Source organism: Anoplopoma fimbria, chromosome 7, assembly GCF_027596085.1.
Source record: "Anoplopoma fimbria isolate UVic2021 breed Golden Eagle Sablefish chromosome 7, Afim_UVic_2022, whole genome shotgun sequence".
Taxonomy (NCBI): Eukaryota; Metazoa; Chordata; class Actinopteri; order Perciformes; family Anoplopomatidae; genus Anoplopoma; species Anoplopoma fimbria.
Genome location: NC_072455.1, coordinates 10,987,256 through 11,010,520, shown reverse-complemented (window position 1 = coordinate 11,010,520; position 23,265 = coordinate 10,987,256). Strand labels below are relative to the sequence as shown.

At 41.6% G+C, this 23,265-nt stretch overlaps 1 protein-coding gene across 1 annotated transcript in view; it reads left to right on the top strand.

The window, feature by feature from the left end:
- The window catches only part of adam19a (ADAM metallopeptidase domain 19a), a 161,000-nt gene that overhangs the window by 5,800 nt on the left and 131,935 nt on the right, over positions 1-23,265 (top strand). Inside the window, exon 2 of the mRNA XM_054601327.1 lies at positions 18,122-18,201. Within this exon, the coding sequence (XP_054457302.1) occupies positions 18,122-18,201 (80 nt within the window). The remainder of the gene's footprint in view (positions 1-18,121; positions 18,202-23,265) is intronic.

Sequence of the window (23,265 nt, the reverse complement as noted above, 5' to 3'; positions counted from 1 at the left end):
GGAAATTTGCAGGCTTACAACAGCGTAGAGTAAAGTGCACACAAGAGACATAGTAGAAGAAGACAAGCTAAAAAAAAAAAAAAAAAAAACGCAATTCAAAGACGCAATTCAAAACCAAACGACATTGAGCTCTGTTGTACTTTCAAAAAGGGTTGCAACTATCCATTATTTTCATTATTGATTAATCATTTTCCCCTTTCAATTAACCGCGTATAGAGTTTTGGGAGTTTGATAGATTATTAACCATCAGGGATTGGGTTGTTCCATTTTGGATCTTCTATCCTGTTGCCAGAATACACGGATTCCCTTGGCCTAATACGTCTACTAATCTCTTATCAAACCTTAACTTTCTGACTTTGATTAAAACGACTAATATTTGACTAATGGACGAATAATTGACTTTAATTTCATAAAAGCTAAAATGGAACTCTGGACTGTTTTGTATGTTAATGTGATCTCTAAAAGAAAGTGTGACATCACCTAGTAGCAGAACTCTAGAGGAAAATCCATGGTTTCTGCATTTGTGAGACTTCCTCATGATGATGCAAATAGGTGTCTCTTTTAAAACAGAGAGTCTGTAATTCCGCCACAAAGAAAACCAGCCATAACGCCGACATTTTCATTTTTTACTCTGTACCAAACAACACGACACTTAGCTAATCAGGACCAGCTGCTAACAGCTAGCATAAACTAGCTTTCCTCCTAGCGATTTCCACGTGGATTTGTGTTCACAATGTGGCTTTATCAGGGAGATTCTCTATAGTCCCCGGTACGACCGGACGGCATGAGTCTCCAGCCCTGATCCGCGGTACCAGTGCTGTCACATTTACAGAATTCTTGCATGGACTTGCATGGGGAAATCATCCATTTTCGTGACATTCCAAGAGTGAGATACAAAAAGCTTACCACTTCCTGTTGACTAGGGGATGTGTCCCAACATTTGTCTCTCCTAAAAATATTATCAAGGGAAATTCTCTGACAAATGACAAGCGCACTTCCATGTAGAACCGAGTGGACATGCGGTGTAGAATATTAAGATTACAAATGTGTGACCTACTGTCATTATGTGACAGGTTTGTTTGTTATTAACAAAAGGTTTTGAAATAATTTCCCACGTTCTACTGTCTAAACCCAACAGACCCTGAAAACCCCTTTGTTATTTCTCCCCTTGATATGAAATGAAAGTGAAAACATAGAACCAGGAGAAATAATTTTTCACAACGGCAGGAAATGCAGAAAAGTAGAGCATGTCTGCTGTGTCGAAGCTCTTTGGTGATAAAGACGAGTAAAACTCACACTTATTTATATGTAAATGTTACAGCTTTTCAGGAATTGCTGGAGTAATTTGCAGCGTATCATTGGATCTGGTTATTATTCCACACACACACACACACACACACACACACACACACACACACACACACACACACACACACACACACACACACACACACACACACACACACACACACACACACACACAATCTTTAAAAGTGGCTCTCATGCCGCCAGGCGTGAGGGAAGGTGAACGCTCCAATCATCATGCAGATAGGGAACCACTTTCCCCTCGCAGCACTCCCTCTGATCCGTCCCGCCACTTGAGTTCTGTGGAAAAAACTAGGAAGGGAGAGAGAGAGAAGGAAGGGAAGTCCTTCACAGAGGGCTTCATTAAAACTGGGAAGAGCTCAGGAATACTTGAACTGAGGGAGACAGAGTGATGAAGGGCGATGTGAAGAGAGGAGGTCCGTGGGGATTTAGGATATAGGGCATATCAGAGTGAGCTGTTATAGGGGATTGGGCTGCTGAGGCACTCCATACTTATGTTGAGTGCACTAGCTCATCGCTGCCAGCTTCATCTGTCACACATGGGCTTTCTAAACCTAGTGTCCTCTGATTGGGGCCACATCAGCTTTGCAGTTTTCTTCGCTGCAGTCACACATTCACCTAGATAAAGGTCCTGCTCTGATTTCAACCTGTGCGCGGTTGTCCCTTTGTATCGATCCACTTCTGCCCCGATTCATGAGAGACAGTTCCAGAGGCTTCCCGATGAAAAGCGGCCGTGAGCCGATACTTAAAGGAGGTGGAGAAATGAACTCCATGTGCAGCTACTGAGGCCTCAGCCTTGACGTTTTTTTTCTCTTGCCAAACAACATAAAAAAACAAAAAACTTCTTGAAAACAACTTAGATAAAGTCCACATCCCACCTTTTGTATTGCTTGTCTAAGCTTGTTTTTTGAGTGCACCTGGAACAGTGTCATTACTGATGGGGAGGGGGAAAGAAAACTCTTCTCACCAACCATACTGAAAGAAAAGAGGTGTAGAAGACCTTGTCCTTTTCCTTGGACCTATGCTTTTTTTTTTTTATCTCTTTTTCATTTTTGTCCAGGAAGCACAATGTTAACCTGGCTTTACCTGCCTCTTAAGAGAAAACAATGTGTTAAACAGCACCAAATGAAAACAGCATCTTCGTAAAGAATCTATAGGTTTACCTTGTTTTATGTTGACCTTTTAGGGCTGCAACCAACCACTATTTTAATAATCAATCAATCACTCCATTATTTTTTGATTAATAAATTAATAATCAGATAAAAAGTGTTTTCCTCAGAAGTACTATGCTTTTACTACAATAACACACATAGATCCTTGGATGTCATTAGAGTATTGGCTTGAGGACGTTGTACATCGGATGCCATGTGGTCCGATGAAAAAAACACCTTCAGTTCATCCCTTTCTTTTTACCATTGCTGCAAGACCTGCTTCATACTCACACTCAGTCCTTGTATACGGTACGCCCATAACGCAAAAAACACAAAAAAATGCAATGCATTAAAAATACAATTCAGTGCTTAATTGAATGTGCATTATTCATTCTCCCAGGGTCCCGCCTACTCTACCTGCTTTTCTGTTTCACCATCATTTTTCACCCACGTTGTCTCCCTGCTGCATTGCTATAATTATATTTAAAACTTCCTCCGCTGTAAAAGCACATTTCACTGAAAACTTGTTAATTTGTGATTTACTTTGTTTAATACCACAGACATTAAGCGAACAACATATAGCAGACTTTGTCTTGAATTTTTTATGATTACATCTCAGACGGAGACAGAGTGCTTTTTGTGAGTGCCGGGCTCTTTGGAATAGCTAAACAGTCATTTTGCTTTTAAATAGGAATGGTGCCTTGGGAATACAGCCACAACCTGACGGTAGGAGCAGCATATTCTAGGAGCATTACTTATACATGTTGATAGCATAAGTGTATGAGTACTAAGGGAACTATTGATTGGTATTGTGCTTTTACAGCTTGATGTAGGCTGCAGTGGTGTAATGCAATCTTAAGAACAATAGAAGTGCTTGCCAAAATAAGGACACTAAAGGCATAAAAGAGCTGCCATGCTAGGTTGATAATGATGAGAGCTTAGTGTTAAGTCAAAGGCAGCAGAGAATACAATTCTTACCAAGTTCTAACCTTAAAAGATGTCAAAGTTGGGAAAGGTCTCATGTTATATATATATATATATATATATATATATATATATATCTGTAGGTTTGTTCCAGCTCTGTGGTGTAGTAACTAAATGCTGCTTCTACATGTCTGGAGTGGTTCAGACTCAAGGAGCAGGGTCAGAGGTCAGGAGGGGTTTAAGGTAACAGAGATGTATTTCTGTACCATGCATTGACAGATTTATAGACAAGCAGTCATTTATACATTATTATATCTAGAGTTGTTCAGATACAAATATCAGAAATGCATCCCATACAACCTAAATCATGGATCAGGTCTACAGAGTATGTGATTCAATGGACCGCTCTGATATCACGTTATCATATCATTTATCAGCTATTTTTGGATACCCCTCAACCACAAACTTTCCCCAGTTTACATATATTTGTACCATTAGTGACTTGTTTTTATGTATTCTGTGTGATTTTTATTCGTTACCTACCTCCGTGAAAAAAACCAATGGTTGCGTCTGAAATCGATGATGGAAGCGCTAAATATTATAAATTTGAATTTAGTTGACTTTCGTCTCTCTTCTGTCTGTGGGTTGCTTCAACGGAGGGGAAATAGCATAAGGTGATAGATGGTGATCAATGATAGTAAAGAAGAAAAAAAGACTGATTTGGCTCACAATTATATGTAAACTTGACCAATCAGATACGACTATGTCAATTATTAGTACCGTAATAATTTGCCTCGTAGCTTTAATGGTAAAGTCAGTTGGTAAATTCATATAGTTCCAGGTATCCAGATAAAGTCACCACAATGAGATGATAATAATGAAGCACTAATGACGTCAGGCGATTTTCCTCTCAGTTGAATTTTTTTCATCTGAAAGTGACGCAAAAGCGGCGTACAAAACGCTCATTGAACCTCCACAGGCTGATAACACACGCTCTGTCTGATCAGGGCCTACTTCCTGTCCTGAAGTCTCCAAATCTGTCCTGATGTATAGGCACAAAGATCTAGTTGGACTAGAATTGAGATTTTGCCTGAGCCTAGACAAATATCATCCAGAACCTCAATGAGGACCGTGGCGACTGTGGATCAGTGGTAGAGCAGGGTTGTTCTCCAATCAGAGGATCGGTGGTCCGTGTCGATTTGTCCTTGGGCAATAACCTTTACCCGAAGCTGCGTGAATGTTGTATGAATGTTAGTTAGACTTAGAGTCCTGATGTGCAAGTGGCACCAAGCATAGTAGCCCCTGTCATCAGTGTATGAATGAGTGGTCGTAGGACTAGAAAAGAGCTATATAAGCACAGTCCATTTCCCATTTAAAGTCTGCTCTCATTAATATAGATATTACAATCCTTCTGAAACCATGACCCGAGTGTCTCGGCTGTTTTCTGACTCGCCTCTCATTTCCGACTTTTATATATATTGCTCTTTAGATAAATGTTCATGCACAATGGGGATGTATTATTCATGATGATAATTCAAATGCTGAAGATCAGCATCCACTAAAAGCAAAGTTAGACTTGTATGAGACTCATTTAAATATCTATCTCTAACATCAAATACAAAAGACACACATATAGGACACAACAAAGACTTTGAACAGACTTGAGCAGATTCTGATTGGACAGGACATAGAGAGGTTGGCTCACGCTTCAGAACACAAAAAAGAGTTCCTACTTTGTGCAGGAGTTATTTCTTTTAATGAGGCTGCATTAGAAGCAGGTGTCCTCACTGTAGACAGGAAGCAGTATGCTGCGGCCGACACAGACAACTTTAGCGCATGTTTGTACTGCAGGAGTTGTTGGAAGGAGTTTCTCACAGTACAATCTCACTTTTGGGGGGGGGGAATAATGACGCCCCTCCCTGTATCTTTGTTGCCGTCCTACAAGCTTCCCACCGCCATCCCCAGTTCCACAAAAGGTCCCCAAAGTGGGTTAAAGCAAAAAAAGAAATAAATAAAAACGAAGCATTACCCATTCACTCATTCACCCATTCGCTTATGCTGTGCCATCTCAGTTCTCTGCAGCTCCACACTGGGTATTAACCCCAGGGGAAAGAAGAAGAAGAAGAAGAACAACAACAACAACAATTAGGGACTCAGCTCCTATAAGGACTGGGCATGCAGTATATTACACAGTAAAAAGCAGCAGCAATGCAAACAGTCCAGAGCTGTCATTACAGTGTTGTTAGAGGCAGCACAGGGATAGATGGTAGTAGGCCAAATAGAGGTGGGTTTGAATCCGATAACACGTAGCAGCTGATTGCCCCCGCCGTTGAAATTACCCTCTTTATCTCTTCCTTTTTTTTTTGTCTCTCTAGAGAGCCCCTCTGTCCCTACACAAGACGAATCCACACACTCATTCCTCAAGAAGATAAAGCATGCACCGCGTATTATTTCTCCCTCCGTCCTCCCTCTCTCTATCTCTCAGCTGCTGGAGTAGATATCTGCTGCTGTCAGATACAGATTGCGCCTCTCATTGTTTTTCCTCGGCGCCGTGCAGCGATAGCTCGGCGGGCGAGCACCGCACGTGCCGGCGTGCCGCCGTGCTTTCTCTCTTGATGCCAGCTGAGAGTTCCTCCAGGTCCACGGAGGAAAGGAGAGTGAATGAAGGAATAAGTAAGACGAGTGTGAGAGGTGTGTGTGTGAGGCAATGAGAAGGACAGGGCGTTGAATGACTTCACCAAGAGAGAGTGTAAAACAAGGACATTGTTGGACAGGATGTTTTCATGTACAATATGGCCTCCAAAAATGATATTTGAATATTCCTTCCAAAAAACACATAGGTTTTGAACTATTGGAATATCTGTTTTTCGCATTATATCCATGACACCATGTCCTAACTGAAAGCGAAACGACAAAGCGTTGGTGACAAAATAAGTTTGATTGAATTGCTTTATCAGAATGTCCTACCTTTGTTCATGTAGATGGGTGTGGTCTTCTTTGTCCAGATGTTGTGTTACTTCCTCCAAGATCTTAACCGAGACAAAATAAAGGTTCATTTAAAAAAAGTTGTTTAACAGTATGTAGTGTTGGTTATTCTGAGAATCAAGGACACCGTTTTTGAAAAGAGATGTTGAAGCTTATTTTTTGTGTTTGTGGTTTGTGTTTATTTGGTGAAACAATTATTGATTGTCAAACTGACACAACATTCAGTGTGAGAGGAAAGTCTTTCATGCGCTCCAGCCGTGCTCAGTCACATGTGGCGTGGCGAGGCTGTCAGGGCGAAGCAGTCCAGGCTGCAGCAGCTCCATCAGCCCATTTCATGCTCCCTAAAACAAGACGTTACAGTTAAACATCAGCAGTGTCCAGGACCAGGCAGTCAGCACAAAGCAAAGATGGGAAGTGTTTCCCTCAGGGATCCGGCTAAAGACGCCTGCTTCCCAAACTTATTTATGTACTAATGATTATTTTTACCAGCTGTGACGGAGAAAAGTATCCTCATAGAGCGATTGTATGATATCTTATGAAAAGTTACTCCTCGTTTTTTTTTTTTGAGTGACAACTGGACAAAAGTTTCAATTTCAGCTTGTAACATTCATACAGTCTTTAATAAAAAATCTGTCTCGGGAAGTTGGGAAGAGGCCATTGGCCCTCACAAACCTGGCCCGGTTTGACGTTGTGAATTGCTCTATGAAATTTAAAGATGGTCTCTAGTATTACTGGTGCTTCAGAATCACCTCTGCTAATGCTGAATGCTTGAGAAGCACAACCCTTGTTCGTTGTGGCCAGGAAATAGCCTTATCCCTCGCAGTTTTTCACAAGCATTAGCATGTGGCAATAACTGAATTGCATTTAGCCTATTTATAGCCAAAACAATGCAATTTGGGCCTTTTTAAAATGCATCTTAATCTTAATCGTTGAACACTGTTAAGCTTCCAAGTAACATAGAAAGCCTGGATGCAACTGATTTTCTACTTAAGCATCTTAGATTTAGGGATAATCACATGGACTAAATTCCTACAGAATAAACAGCAGGCCAAACACCAGCAACAGAAACAATGTGAAAGCCTTAGAGTGGAAATAAAGGCTCTTTCTTTCTTAGTGCATTTTAGTCTTGTGGAGTTATTAGAAGTTTCACCATCTTTTCACAGGTCACTGAGCTGTCTAATCTACTGTAGGTGGAGAAAATGAGTCGTAACCCTCGCGGCAATTAAAGGTGGATATCACAATTAAGCATGCGGACGTGCTGTGACTGTCTCTGCAGTGGTGATGGCACATTTCTCCGCTGCCCTTACCCTTCATTTGACACACTCCTACCGATAGTATATGTTCTATTCTAATCACCTATGGATACTTCTATATAATGTTTTTATCCATATGCTATTTTCTTCTTCTGCAATTACTCACTTCACTCCTTACTTTAATTTCATTTTATTTACAGGAACTTACATTTTTCTCACCATGTGTTCAAAACATTACGTTGTACACTCCAGTGTAGAAATGACAGGAATGTTAAGCAGACAAAAAACAAAACACATTATCGCCAAATGGTGTCCTGATTAGGTGCTTTCTGATCGCTTAACCTTGATTTCACAGTGGTAAGATAATAAAATGATGACCCGTTTTGTGGATTATTTTCCTCTGTCTTTCCAAAACGATGGAAGCCATTTAGAGCCATCTCCTGTAACTGCAAAGAATTAAAGTAGCACAGAGGCAGAAAATGGCTGGTAATGAACAAAGGCCATGCTGTGTCATATTATTTCAATTAAGGCTGCCATTGAATTTGCATCATTTTATTATAGTTTTAATCATGAACCTTGATGGATATGCATTTGGGCACAGCAGGGACAAATGACCTAATACAAAGAGTTTTTTTATACTCAGTGTAGAAAAAGTAGGACAGAGAGCCTTTAAAAGTCCTGGTCTGCCCTTTAAGCAGATACTTTGCATTAACATTGTATGCAACCCGGCCCAGTAATCCAAAAGGATGGCTTAAAGCTTAACTGATTTAGTCTTCAGTTAGGAAACCTGCCGGAGAAGGAATTGTCAAAAGAGGCAGACTGACACTAGGTTTTTAAGATGATGCATATCAGCAGATTGTGCCACAAGTGTTCCTTTAATTAGTGGCATCCTTTCTTTAATGACTCCCCAAAGTCCAATGTGGATTACATCATATAGTACAAATTGTCCTCCAGTTTTGTCAGTGTTGACTTTAAACTGCTCCACAGTAAATGTGGATTTTACATCCAGCAAAGCGGGCTGCTGTTCTTTCAGGAGCTGTGACTCTTCTCCATCGTGAGACTTTCAATATATGGAGCAAACGAACTTGTAACAGACCTGGAAAAACTATATATATGTATAGTCATACAACACCTTCTTAAACATACATTGATTTTCTTCGGACCCGAGGGCAGCTTTTTGGGAAGACGTGCTGAAGAGAGGTTGTAGAGATCAGAATGCTGAGAAACTTTGAAGCCACTCAACGCTCTGCAGCCCCAGCCTCCACACAAGCTGACGTAAAACTACCCAGCAGTGCTAACAGAGCTGTAACGGGAGACAAGACGGCGAGGAGCGGTGAGGAACGAGACATGAAAGGCAGCATTTAAAAGACTAATTTACCATAGAGAGCTCTTTCTGTGTCTCTGACTGTGAACGGATGCCCCGCGGTTGGCGTTTGAGCAGGCGGATAAGAAGGTGTATCCAATGAGCTCTCTGCTAAACTGGGGAATGAGGTTTAGGTTCCTGGTTAGAGGAGCGGCCCTCCTCGTCCTTTTTCGCCTTTCCTTATCCTCTTCCATCCGTCCATCCGACCACTGCCGCCTTATTCTTCCCCGGCAGAACGCGTTAGATCGGCTTACCCGGCACACATGGACCACCTGACAGACACGCTCGCACACACACACACACACACTGTCACACAAAGTGATTTTATAATTGAAAAAGCTTCACAAGAGACTCAGTGGAAGGGTTGCAGCCAGGAGAAGTGGAGCAAAGAACAGCAGTGATTTGTTGACTCTGAGGTCGGGTATCGTATCTGCCTGGTGTTTATTAAGCACCCCAAAGCCTCGTTGAGCCGCAGTCGATCATTCAGCAGGAGCAGACGTGATGGAGAGCCTCATCCCCTCCAACCTCTAATGCCTCTGCTGAAGCTATTAGCCAGCCTTAATGTTTTCTGCAGAGAGGATGCCTTAACTACAGAGACTCCAGACCAATGTGTCATTTGTTGATTTTGGCAGTGAATTATTATTAAGTACAGATGTTTAGGTATTCCGGGCCACACCGCCACATATCTGCGTTATCAGGTAACGTGTGATGTATACTTACACTAGCGGTGAAAAGCAAAGACAGCCACTGTGAGGAATTATAGACCACTGTATCTGAGCAAAGCTCCCTAATTTTTCCATTTTCAGATCAATACCATTTATCTACCGTTAGCGTTCTTATAGAAGCTCAAAGTGAACACTGCAGTCATCCATATAAACTGAAGAGGAATGCATTCTTAAATTCGGTGGTGGGGCTGGGGGCACGAGAGTGAAGCTACAAATGTTGAATTTCCATTAAATCTGTAAGAAACCACAGTCAGCGCTTGTGAGGTTTCTCTACAGCAGGAACAACAAGGGGGAAAGATGTTGCTTACCTGAGTTTAACCACACCGCCCTACATGCTTATTGCCTAAAGCTCTTAATTGAGTGCTCCACCAATTTAGCATTGCACTCCTTTGACATTGTCAGATGCACAAAAAAAACTGATTCAGCAGAACCACCAAAGTCTTTTTTGATTGCATGCATTCTGCATATTTACAACTTGGCGTCTATTTTAATCTCAGTGTAACTCAACGGACGACGGTTGTGTGTGTTATGCTAGTAGCAGCTAATGTAGCCTGGAGTCTCTGCAGTATAGATGAACAGCTACAGAGTTCTGTTATGATCACTTCTTTCTAACTTCACTCCTCCTCGTTTATTTACTTTTAATACCTGTATATTATTCTTCGGTATTAAGAAAATAGAGCATTATTGCATATGACAGCATACACTCATCAACATCGGAGAGAGAAGGGGTGGGGATTGGATTTATTTGTGTGGAGCGGACCTCGAGAAGGTCACCGCTCACAGCCGACCACCCAGCCAGACCTGCCCAACCAAACGCGGAGGGGAGCCAAGATGGAAGCTAAGCTAACCCAGCTAGGACCTAAGGCTGCTACCTGCTAATATTCGCAGCAACACCCACATTTTGCCCACAATCTTTAAAGAGGCCTGGCTCCATCGTGGCATCCTGGATCCAGCTGCTCTTGATAGGCGGACTACAGGACAGAGTGCAGGACTCTGGTGGGACAAGAGGTGGCGGACTGTTTAAATCAATGATGCATGGGGCTCCAAAATAGTCAAAGGTTATGGTACAATGTTTCCGTGACGTTGAAGTTTTTAAATGTTAAGATTTCGGCCCTATTATCTGCCTGGAGAATTGCTTTGTTGCTGCTGTTATATTCCTTATGATTCAAAAGCCTTTTTGTGTGGTTTGTCGTTTTTTTCTTTTGTAGCAAATGGGCCACAACTGCATTTTGTCGTGCAACCCTCATTGACTCCTGGTCAGGCATTACTGTCTTGAAGTTAAAACATCAAGATGTAGAACAATTTTTATTGAAAGAGCAGACGGCAGGCGGTGAGCACTCATCCTGCACCCTGGCATCTACAGCTTGTCCTTGAGCAAGACACTGAACCCCAACTTTATCTCTGGGCGCTTCTTAGCAGCCCACTGCTCCTTGAGGATGGGTTTAATGAAAGGGTAAATTTCATGTATATATACAGCGGGTAAAATAAGTATTGAACATGTCACCATTTTTCTCAGTAAATATATTTCTAAAGGTGCCATTGACATGACATTTTCACCAGATGTCGGTAACAACCCAAGTAATCCATACATACAAAGAAAACCAAAAAATAAGTTCAGAAATTAAGTTTTGTGTAATAAAATGAAATGACAAAGGGAAAAAGTATTGAACACGCTTACTGAAATTTATTTAATACTTTGTACAAAAGCCTTTGTTGGTAATGACAGCTTCAAGACGCCTCCTCTATGGAGAAACTAGTCGCATGCATTGCTCAGGTGTGATTTTGTCCCATTCTTCCACACAAACAGTCTTCAAATCTTGAAGGTTCCGTGGGCCTCTTCTATGAACTCTGATCTTTAGTTCTTTCCATAGATTTTCTATTTTATTCAAGTCAGGTGATTCTAGCAGCTTTATATTCTTTCTCTGAAACCAATTGAGAGTTTCCTTGGCTGTGTGTTTGGGATCATTGTCTTGCTGAAATGTCCACCCTCGTTTCATCTTCATCATCCTGGTAGATGGCAGCAGATTTTTTATCAAGAATGTCTCGGTACATTTTTCCATTCATCCTTCCCTCAATTATATGAAGATTACCAGTGCTGTATGCTGAAAAACAGCCCCACACCATGATGTTCCCACCTCCAAACTTCACTGTTGGTATGGTGTTTTTGGGGTGATGTGCAGTGCCATTTGACCTCCAAACATGGTGTGTATTATGGCATCCAAAGAGTTCAATTTTGGTCTCATCTGACCAGACTATATTCTCCCAGTATTTCACAGGCTTGTCTAAATGTCGTGCAGCAAACTTTAAACAAGCTTCAACATGCTTTTTCTTCAGCAATGGAGTCTTGCGTGGTGAGCGTGCATACAGGCCACGGCGGTTGAGTGCATTACTTATTGTTTTCTTTGAAACAATTGTACCTGCTAATTCCAGGTCTTTCTGAAGCTCTCCACAAGTGGTCCTTGGCTCTTCTGATAATTCTTTTCACTCCTCTGTCAGAAATCTTGCGAGGAGCACCTGGTCGTGGCCGGTTTATGGTGAAATGATGTTCTTTCCACTTCCGGATTATGGCCCCAATAGTGCTCGCCGGAACATTCAGAAGTTTAGAAATCCTTCTGTAACCAATGCCATCAGTATGTTTTGCAACAATAAGGTTGCGAAGGTCTTGAGAGAGCTCTTTGCTTTTACCCATCATGAGATGTTTCTTGTGTGACACCTTGGTAATGAGACACCTTTTTATAGGCCATCAGCTGGGACTGAACCAGCTGATATTAATTTGCACTGACAAGGGGCAGGATTGCTTTCTAATTACTGATAGATATCAGCTGGTGTCTTGGCTTTCCATGCCTTTTTGCACCTCCCTTTCTTCATGTGTTTTTCCCTGTGTCATTCCATTTTATTACACAAAACTTAATTTCTGAACTTATTAGTTTGGTTTTCTTTGTATGTATGGATTACTTGGGTTGTTACCGACATCTGGTGAAAATGTCATGTCAATAGCACCTTTAGAAATATATTTACAGAGAAAAATGGTGACGTGTTCAATACTTATTTTACCCGCTGTATGTACGTACAATGACCAATAATGCTAAGTCAACACCTTCTGTTGTTGTATTCAGTGGAAATTATTTATTGTGAAACAGGAGTAGATACAGATTCCTGAACTGGCGTTTCAGCTGACCGAGTACCAATCTCATGTCAGGGTGTTAAAAACAAAAAAAAATGATTCCTGCTGTAATATCTACTTTATAGCACTGACAAAAACATCTCTTTAAAACCACTGTTTATTCAAGTTTCTTGTCAAAAACTAAATTTGCCAAGATATTATAATTTACCGTCGCTAATTCTCAGAATACTTTTTACTAATAGAGCTTTCCTTGAATGCATCATAATGTAACCTTGGTAAGTTGGCTGTTAGCTCTGAAATTTAACCAAGCAGAACTGTTCTGCCCACCGGCTGCTAACAGCTAACAGCTAACGTTAACTATCCCCCTTCCTGATTTCCACACAGATTTGTTTTTCACAATGTAGCATCATCGGAAAAAATAGTATTAGTTTGCACGTGTGCAGTAGCGACCGGACAATTACTCGAGTTGTTGTTCCTCTGTAAACGAGCCAATAAATTATATGATGACGTGATATCTGATATGTTCAGAGACTCACTGGCAGATACCTGATCCAGTATTTTAAACTGTATAGGAGACATTTCTGATCCAATGACCGGTATGGGGACAACTCTAGTTTGTTTAGTATGAGCAATAGTACCAAGACACAAACAACTGATCACAGCTATGCACTGAAGGTGAGTGTGGCACCAGAGGGACATGTATGTGCTTTACACTAAAGATATGAAAATTACTGCATCCTTCTAGTTGTGTGCAGGACCCACACCTGTTGAGTCCGTCACCTTTCCCTAATGTTGACACAGCACAGAGGAGGACAGGCACCAGCCCTCCTCTGTGCTGTTAGGGTCTGTCAGCGTGGTTGCCTCCTGATGTGGGGGTGCAGTGGAACTACGAGCACAGCATGCCACACCATGGACAACATGAGCAGTACCATTCCAGAGGATGGAAAAAAAGATCGAGATCAACATCTCTTGCAACCACAGACATCCACTTCTTTTCCATTCCATTCCACTCTGCTCAACTCATTATTTTTCTAACCTCTTTTTCTGAAATCCTCAAATGTCACAGATCCCCCTCCCTGTCAGTAGCAATGCCTGGCCAAGTGCGGCTGACATTTTATAGATTCCTTTCAGTGTTATCAGCGATAAATGGTGACCTTTGCAGCGGAGGTAAAGCATTTGATCTTCCCCAACCTGAAGAAACAAGGCTGTCAGCATTTGGTCACAAAGTCAATTCCACCTCAGGTTTCTTTTTTTTTTTTATATCGCGCACATACCCTAGCAGATTCTACAGCTTACTCCATTCCCTTTGTGGAGGTGTTATTTAGCTATGCAGATTGCACAGTACACAAAGCACACTTGACAATGAGAGAGCTTAATGGATGACTGTACCGACAGAGAGAGTGATGAGTGCCTTTCAGGGCACTGTGGGAGTTCAATGCTTTTTAGGAGCATGTGTGATAGGATCATGGCTGTGGTGACTCGTGAGGCACCTTTGCTGGACACAAATGATAAAGCTGGGTGATGGACTTCTTCAGTGGGCCCAGCTAAATGTTAGCGTAAAGGGTGAGCAGTCTCACTAAGCGGGGAGTTTGGTCATGTGCTCTCAGATTTGGCACCACTGACGGTCAGTGCCACTTTTTAATTGTGTGAAATGCAGACTTATTCTACCAATACTTCAATGAGCATTAAGCAGCATTCTGTGAGACCTTGTAAGCATCAGCAGCTGATCGAAACCGAGCGGCTGCTGTTTATGCCATGACTGCTGACTGACCATTCAGTCTCATATTTGTGACGTGCTGTGTGATAGCTTAACGTCAGCACACAGTAGCACCGACAGTATTTAACAGCCAGACAAGCACAGCATGTTGTCTGCCGCCGGCACAGAGCTAAACAGCTAACTTTAATGGACTGACTTGAATATGATGCCTTCATTCTGTATTCAGTAAAAACGAGTATTGGGCGAATGTAACTTATAGCGTTATCTTGTTGTGCTCTAATGCAGTCTTGTGAAATGTAGTTTTTGGGGAGAAACTTGAATAAATCCAGCTGTTTGAAGGAGATGTTGTCACAGAAACATAAAATGTATATATATAGAGAGGGAATTATGAGCTGTATCTCATTTTTATAATACATCATTAAAACTACTTATGACAAGATGTTTTTTAAAATTCTAAGCAAATATTGAAACAAAAATACAGTTATTTATTTCCTAATCATTTGAATTGTGTTTTTATGCAAATAACCACTCAATATTTAGTCACTTATTGAAAATCAAAAATCATAATCGGCCAAGAAAATTGCAATCAGTGCATCTCTAAGGTAAACACTATTGTGTGGCTTTAACAAAGACCTGTTTTCAAGTTCAAACTTTATATCTACCAATGTAACCCTGCCAAAGGTGTGTCAAATGGCTGTCAGTTTGTTTGTCAGCAGAAGGGTAAAGGTGATTTATTGTCCCCAACAATGTATCACATCAGCATGCATCAGTTCTAGCAGAAACAGTTGCAATGCTAATGTAATTGTGGCTCTTCAGCACTTATTGAATTTGCTTGTCGAATCCTTTTGAACACATCAATGGTAAGCTTTCCACTATTTTTTATGTCCCGAGCTGATCCTATCAGGGCCCATCCGAGCATATTTTAAGGGAACATATTGGCTAAAATAAATCAAAATCCAATTCTTTGCTGTCTGTACTCTTCTGTGTTTTGTCACCTCAGCCTGCTATTCCAAGTGAAAATCACAGTGTGTAAATGTGAGAAATGATTTGGGCGGATCTTAGGTAAGAGTCCACACACTGAGGTTGGCAACATGCCTGGACTTGCTGAACTGCAATGCTATCAGTGCAAAAAAAACAACAACTAATATTGATATATCCAAAGAAGCTAAAGAACTTCCAACGTGTTTTGTACATTGCCTTATGCTAACAAAGAAAGAGGGCGGCGATATTAAAATGTTTGATTAAAGATTTCCTTTTAAGCTTAACAGTAGTGACTTTTTTACCCATGGATGATATGGATCAATAACTAAAATAAATAGAATCCTCTGTCTCTGATACACTCATTCTTTGTACGTATAGAATAATGTTCCTTTTAACATGGTCCCTTCTTCCACCGAGTCCTGATGCCCCCCACAACATCTCTAAGGTACCCAACAGGCTCTGTAATTCATGTGACCATTAGTGTCACACAGACTGAAGATGATGTCCATGTCTCTGTGTCCGGCTCCTCATTATCTGCTATGGGCGGCTTGATTGGGTCCTATGTGGCAGACAATAGTTGGAGACGGGAGGATACATTGTTCCAGAGAGGGACAATTAAGACACATGCTACTACTGCTGTCCTAATGATGTCGGCTTAATAACCGTGGACGTGGTCTCTAACTGATAATTGATTGTCTTTGATGGGTTTTGGAGAGTAAATATTCTTCTCATTTCCCAGACGTTTTCTGTTGGCTCCTGGTTTAAAAACCCTCTCTGTTGTTCATTTGGTAAACATGTAAAGACAGATTGTTAAAAAACCTTCCATTCTTCTTTTGTGCTTGACCAACAGCGTGTTCTTGTGTGTGTGTGTTTGATTGATTCAGTGCTTGATAAACCGCAGACTGAGGTCTTTATTAGTCCATTACACTGTTATTGCATCTTGTTCTGTCTTCCAGATGATATCAGCTAAATGTTCCCCAGAGTTGAAATGAAAGTTCAAAAACTTTTTTGGCCGTTCTGGTCATTGCTATTCTGCTAAACTTAAATGATGTTCCATGGCTCTGTGAAAGAATTTTGAGCAGGCCCGGGCCGACACATATGAATCACTCTCTTTTAAATTCACCGTCTGTAGAAGTGGTTTTGTCAATTTGAAGTGGGCTCATGATTCATCTGAGCTAATCTAGTCATCCTGTTGAGATCCTTGCTCAGTGAAAATGGGAGCCATTATTCCACGGACCTGCATCGGCGCATTGACTCGAATCGAGCAGGAGACAAATGGTCCAATGTCCGTGGCATATTTACCAGCATTCAAACTCTGCATCATTTTGATCTCAGATGTAAAGTTTTGTGACTGCACCTCACACGGTGATGCTACGCCATGACAAATTCGGTCCACAGACAGCAGTTGCAGATGGTAATTGTCTGTAATGAAGATAGATTGTTGGAGATGGGCCTTTGTGTCGGTATGAGGAAACCGTGGTGATAATTTGACATGACTTTATATGGTTTCTGCACTCGCAGATCCTGAGTCGTTGACTCAACCATGACTCTATCAGCAGGCGCTAGAAGCATAAAATAGTGTGCTCAGAGAGACCAAGTAATCATGAGTGAAGCCAAAAATACTGTACTCTTCAGACCACGGAGCACTGGGTTACAGTTTGACAGATTATCCACACAGTCATATGTAAAAAATGCCAAAGATATTTATAACTTAAGGAGTATGTAGTGGTAAACCTACAGAGTTTTATCACCAGGCGACAGCCTCCTGTTCTGCCGAGTGAAGCTGGTGTCTTAAAACTTGCATTCTCTCTAATGTCCATCAGGGGGCGACTCCTCTGGTTGTATAGAAGTCTATGAGAAAATGACTCTACTTCTCTCTTGATTTATTCCCTCAGTAAACATTGTAAACATGAGTTTATGGTCTCAATCTCTAGTTTCAAGTCTTCTTCAATACAGCATGATGTTCATTTAGTAAATGATGGTCCATTTAGAGTCAAATAGACCATAAAGCAGAGTATGCTTTAGGGCGGGCTTTCTGTGATTGACAGGTAGTTAATGCTACCAGAGCATTCATCAATCAATCATCAACTCATCTCGTCATCGTTGCAGTTACTTGGTCATTGAATTAACAGCTGCCTCACTCATGAGATATGTGACCTCTGCTATCCATTTCCCTGAAGCTTAATCAGCCTAGTATTATGTACATAATGAAGGTTTCTTCTCATGTTAGTGGAGGTGCTCTTTATTCAGGCGAGCTGATGGGCCTTTGGAGTTTATACCTCAGGATTGTAGGAAACATATCCAAACAGCTACCATGTAATGCCATGTTTATGTCTTTTTAAATAGAAACTGGGGTTATGGCTAGTGCACTTTTTTATTCTATATTGTATCGCTGTTTACTTTCTTTTCCACAATGACGTAGTGACACAGCACTGCCAAATAAGTTGACCCTGTTGATTTGACCGCTCTGTTTAACCTGTCTGCATTGAGCTGCCTCTCATGTAATCTTACAGTCTACGTATATGAAGCCCGAAACTTCCTACTAATCCCCGTCTTGCTTTGTGTCCTGCAGGGCAGCGGGGGGGACGGACGGTGACGGCGCAGTGGCTCTCTCAAAGCCGAAGCAAGAGGGAGGCCGGAACCTCGACACAGGTCAGTTGTCTCATCAACCTTTTTTCCTGATCTTTGTGTCCCTGACACCAAAAGCTGCTCAACACTACAACTGCCTCGCCTTTGGCCAATCGGTGTAACTGTTTATGATTCCAGGGATATATCTGGCTGGTAACAGGAGCAGCGGTGCTCATTACATCTATCAAGATGAAAGTATTGTACTGGCTGGCAACACAGTCATGTGTCCTATTGCTAGAGCCTCACCGATGGTTGGACCTAACATGCAGTTGTGGGACTGCCCAAAAAATCAAAAGGGTTCATCAATACTCTGTGTGTCTAAACATGTGCTTACATATTATAACAATCTAATTACACCCCCACTCAGGACTCTTACGGCCTTGAATGCTTTTAATTTGATCATCACAACATTCATAGGGGTCGTTCACATGTTGCGTTTAAGAAAGGCGTGGCAAAGGCCAGTCGTACCGCCTTCATCGATTTATCCAAGATGCTTGGAAGGGTTGCGCTACTGTTGCACCTGCTGTTACTAAGCAACCAAAACCTGCACGCTGCTATGACGATGATGAAGTTGTGGTAATTTAGCAGTTGGTCTCACTGACTACATTTAAAAGAGATAAATGGATTTCCAGCACAATAAATCCCTCACAGTATTGTAAGGGATTTAACATTTCTAAGGGGGTAACATTTTTCTGTGACTATTTGTCTGACATTTTAACCGGATGTTGTGACATGTTTCAACGTAAAGGTTGAAGCACGACGTATAGTAAAGCTCCAGGAAGTCCTGGAATAAAAGCATTAACTTATCCTCCATTTATTCCTTTATTTACCATAGACAGTTATTTACGGAAGAAAGAAAAGATATCTGCCAGCTCTGATTGGTTGTTCCAACACATGACATGCATTGCGAGCTGCAGCGTTCCAAAAGTTGAACTATTTTTATATTGGGGCGCCCTGAAGAATAGGCACTAGGGAACGCTCGCCCACCACAACGGCGTCGTTTTTCGCTTTTGAACGCACCTAACATCTACAACAATGGATTTGAGGGTGTGTGTGAACGGCCCCTTATTCACACTCTGGGTTTATAGATAAATGAAGGTCTGTTCTGGTTCTGTACTTGAATCCTAAGGGTACACTTGACTGTGGGGTGTTATTATATTATATTTTCAGCCCACAGACATCATCATCCACGAGCTCCTCACTGGTCCACACACACACACAGCTCCACACACTGGTCCACACACACACACACACACACACACACACACACACACACACACACACACACACACACACACACACACACACACACACACACACACACACATACTGTACTGTACATGCACATGCGCGCACAGGTGGGAGGACAAGCACATTAAACACTACGTGCCCTTTAGAAAAATGATGAGGAGGAAAGCAGTTCCTCTCCAGTGTTGTCCAGCAGTCAAAAGAACAGACGGTTTAACTTAGCGCAGCATATTCCAGAACGATTAACAACAGGACATTTACGAAAGAAGGCTTAGTTCTGAAAACTCCTGGTGGAGCAGGGGGGGAAGCTGGGAAATGTTGAGTCAGAATAGCATGGTGTTGTTGCCTCCGTATAGAAGTGTACTGCAACCCCGAGAGTGATGTGGCATCATGGGGATCCTGATAGCAAGCTAACGACAACTCACATATGCTGGATGAAGCGTTGTGAGGAATGTCACCAATGAGAGCTTTGGGAAACACTAAAGCAGCGCTGAGAGCAGCAGCAACTCAGTCAAATCAGAGACTGCCTGCTACAAATAATAACATGCTACGTTTTTGTTTGCTTCAGAAGGTTAAATTAGCTTAAGACGCGCAATACATTTCCTCACGTAATAATTAGTTTAAAAAATACCCTTGTATCTTTATTCAACATGAATACATGACTTAAACTTTGTGGAGAAGTATCCTTTTAATTATTACTTAGAATTATGAACAGAATATGTACTGAGTAGAGTGTGAAAATAAACTTGTTGGTGCTTTCTTTTGGATGCCATGCTTTCTGAACTAAAACATATCTGTGGCCTCTCTATATTTAGATTTATTTTTCCTTGACTATTCTTTTCATGTCTATGTATATCATAGAGATTCACCATTACCACTTTTTCTCAATCCAAGTACAAATACTCACATTTAGGTACTTGCAGATACTAAGTAAAGACATGAGTACTTGATAAAGTATTTATTATTTTTGAATGATGAATCCAGCAGACCGCTACCAGCCTGTCTGTAGAGCTTATTCCACTCACCCAGGTGCAGAACGTACGCGCTAACTGTTGACTGTAGTCTTTGCGGTGTGTTCAAAGGCAACTTTCTGGGCAAGACACAGGCCACTGAGGCGTCGCAGCAGTTGGTTTTCATCGGTTTGGTGTGTCGGGGCCTTTACCTTTGCCTTTATTCAACGTGTCACTTTAACCCATCAATGAAGTGAGCTAAAGCAAAGACTGTTTTAAAAAAACTGGTGGGGCTTTGGGCCCCACTTAATAGGTGGAATCTGTGATTATAATCCAATACATTTTTGGTCAAATTCAGTGACTATCTCCTCACTGTCTGCGAGAGCAGTAATGTTATTGCTTGCAGATATCATGTGACATTTCAGCTGCAAAACTAACCGTAGTTATGAACTTGACAGAGGAAGGCAAACTCCACTTTTAGCTTCTGAATCAAAGAGGCTACGCTGCTGTTCTTAATGTGTCAATGTGCTCAGCATCTCTCGGTTCTGTTTTCTGCTATGTTCCCATTTTACAGAATGTAATTAATATTTTATTCTATTAATCATGTATTATTTCATCCACCTGCAACCCATCTGCTTAGTCATATTTTTTATGACCCTACCTGTCCGCAGGTATAAGTCTGTGCATCTCTAGTAAATAGGCCAATCAGAGGCAGAGTAGGGCAAGCCATGCCTTCTGCATAATATATTGCCATGTGCTTCTGTTTGTTACTATTTGTTGGGCAAAAGGGATTTTTGGAACAATGGACAAATTAGCTTTTGGTCCAGTGGGACAGTTTTCAGATTATGAGTATGGTTTTGCAGTGATGGGCTGTAGTTTTACTCCCGTATTTGTGTGCTCATGTTCTATTATATTTAAACACTGAGGCTACTACAGGCAGTAGCTGCTCCAGATTCCGCCACATATCAGTAATAGGTAGGCTACTGTTGGGGGACGAGCTTCTGAAGGAGCACTGACGGGAGGAACAGTCTTCACCACAATCAGAGACTGAACCGTTAAAGGAGCAGTGGGGTTGCAGATTTCAACCAACCACCCATCTGCTCACCCCTCCATTCACAAGCGTGTCAGAAAACCACAGGGGCCTTCAGGTAACGTAGAAATGCAAAATTCTCTCTCTAGAGCCAGTGTTTGGATTGTCTGTTCTGGGCTACTGTAGAAACATGGCGGCTCAACACGGTGAACTCTCTGAAAAAGACCCAATCCATGCGTAGATATGAAGGACCATTCTAAGCTAACAAAAACACAACCATTCTAAATATTAAATATATCACTTTTTTTTACAATAGATCCCCTTAAATTGTACACACTGGCCCTCTAAGTTGACGGTGAAATGACTGAAGCTATGGGTCGATGCACAAACCTGAAAGCGTGTAACTATGGCAGCACATCAGGCCTTTGTCAGTTCATCCTCCCATTGATGATCCACCGACAGGCTCAGGCCGGCTCCCCCGACAGGCACCGTGTAATTGACGGTGATCACTGTAGGTGTCTGACTGCCTCTTAAGCATCTTAAGGCTCATGATTATGGGAAAATGGCACCCTGCTGAGAAAAATAACCACGCAGAATCATTCAGACCCACGCATTCATCTGCACAGCGGTCCAGGGTCTAAACGGGTTGACTCTTTTTTGTATTACAAATGGATTACAGAAACTTGATGAACAAGACTGACATACATATTTCAAGGGCTGTGACATTTGCGTCACGACTGTCGCCCCCATTTGCAACCAATGATATCATTTGTCCCCATATTTGGAACAGATATACATTTGCAGTAGAAATGAAACTCTTACCTTCTGCACTGTTAGACCTTTTCTTTAGTGCATCAAGACTTTAGTCAAGGCGCCATCTCACTCCCTCTTCCTCCTCCTGCATTTCTCATACAACTAAAGTACATCCTGTAACAACTATAACTAAGGGCAGAACGGGACCAGCTGTGTTTTTTAGTTTTTCTGTTTAGAGGTTATTAAACCCTCAGTTGTATCTGCTGCCTTATGTTCGACACACAGCTCCTCTCTGCCCGCCTCGCGCTCAGTAGACTGCAGAGTGGTGACTACAGACAGACAGGCAGTTTTGTAAATGTATTTATTTTAACAGCAATCATATAAAAAAAAATCAATTCATTCAATCTTCAAAATATTGAATATCTCGGAGGACAATCTGCCAGGCCAATGATCCCAATGCTTTTAAGCTTAAACCGTTGCCATGGTAATAAACGTCGGAATCAGTATTTGAATGCTTCTTTTTTATTTTTTTTGAAAGCATTACCCCAAAAATCCCAAATAGCCCAAGAAAGAAGAAGTAGTAATCTCGCGTTATTTATTGTGCATCGGCACCAATTATTCTGAGTTATTCTCAGACGGATGGTGTTGTGTGTAGAGGGTGGGTGTACGGGTGCAGCGCTGTCCTGGCTGCTGAAACCCAGCAGAGGAGATTGATAGACAGAAAGTCTCAACAAAGCAAGATCATTTATTTTATATCTTGATGTAGGCTGCAGTCTATTTAATCATTTATTCTTTTAAAGGTATATATATATGAGCTAATTTGTTTTTCAGGGCTTTTACTGGAACGTTTTGTCGCCTTTTTCGTTTCAATAAAAAGTCTTAAAATCCTCATTCATCATTAGAAAATAAAAACAATTGCCGTTAAATGCATGTGATTATCGGGGCCATTGGTCCGGCGATGTGAAAGGGCTGCGGAGACTCGGGGCAAATAAACTTACAGGGAGAAAAACTACTGAGTGCTCCGACGGGACGTTTACCTACGACACAGCCCAAAAGGAAAGAGCACGCCCACCCTGGAGGTTATCTGCCATGTGATTGTTATTGCTC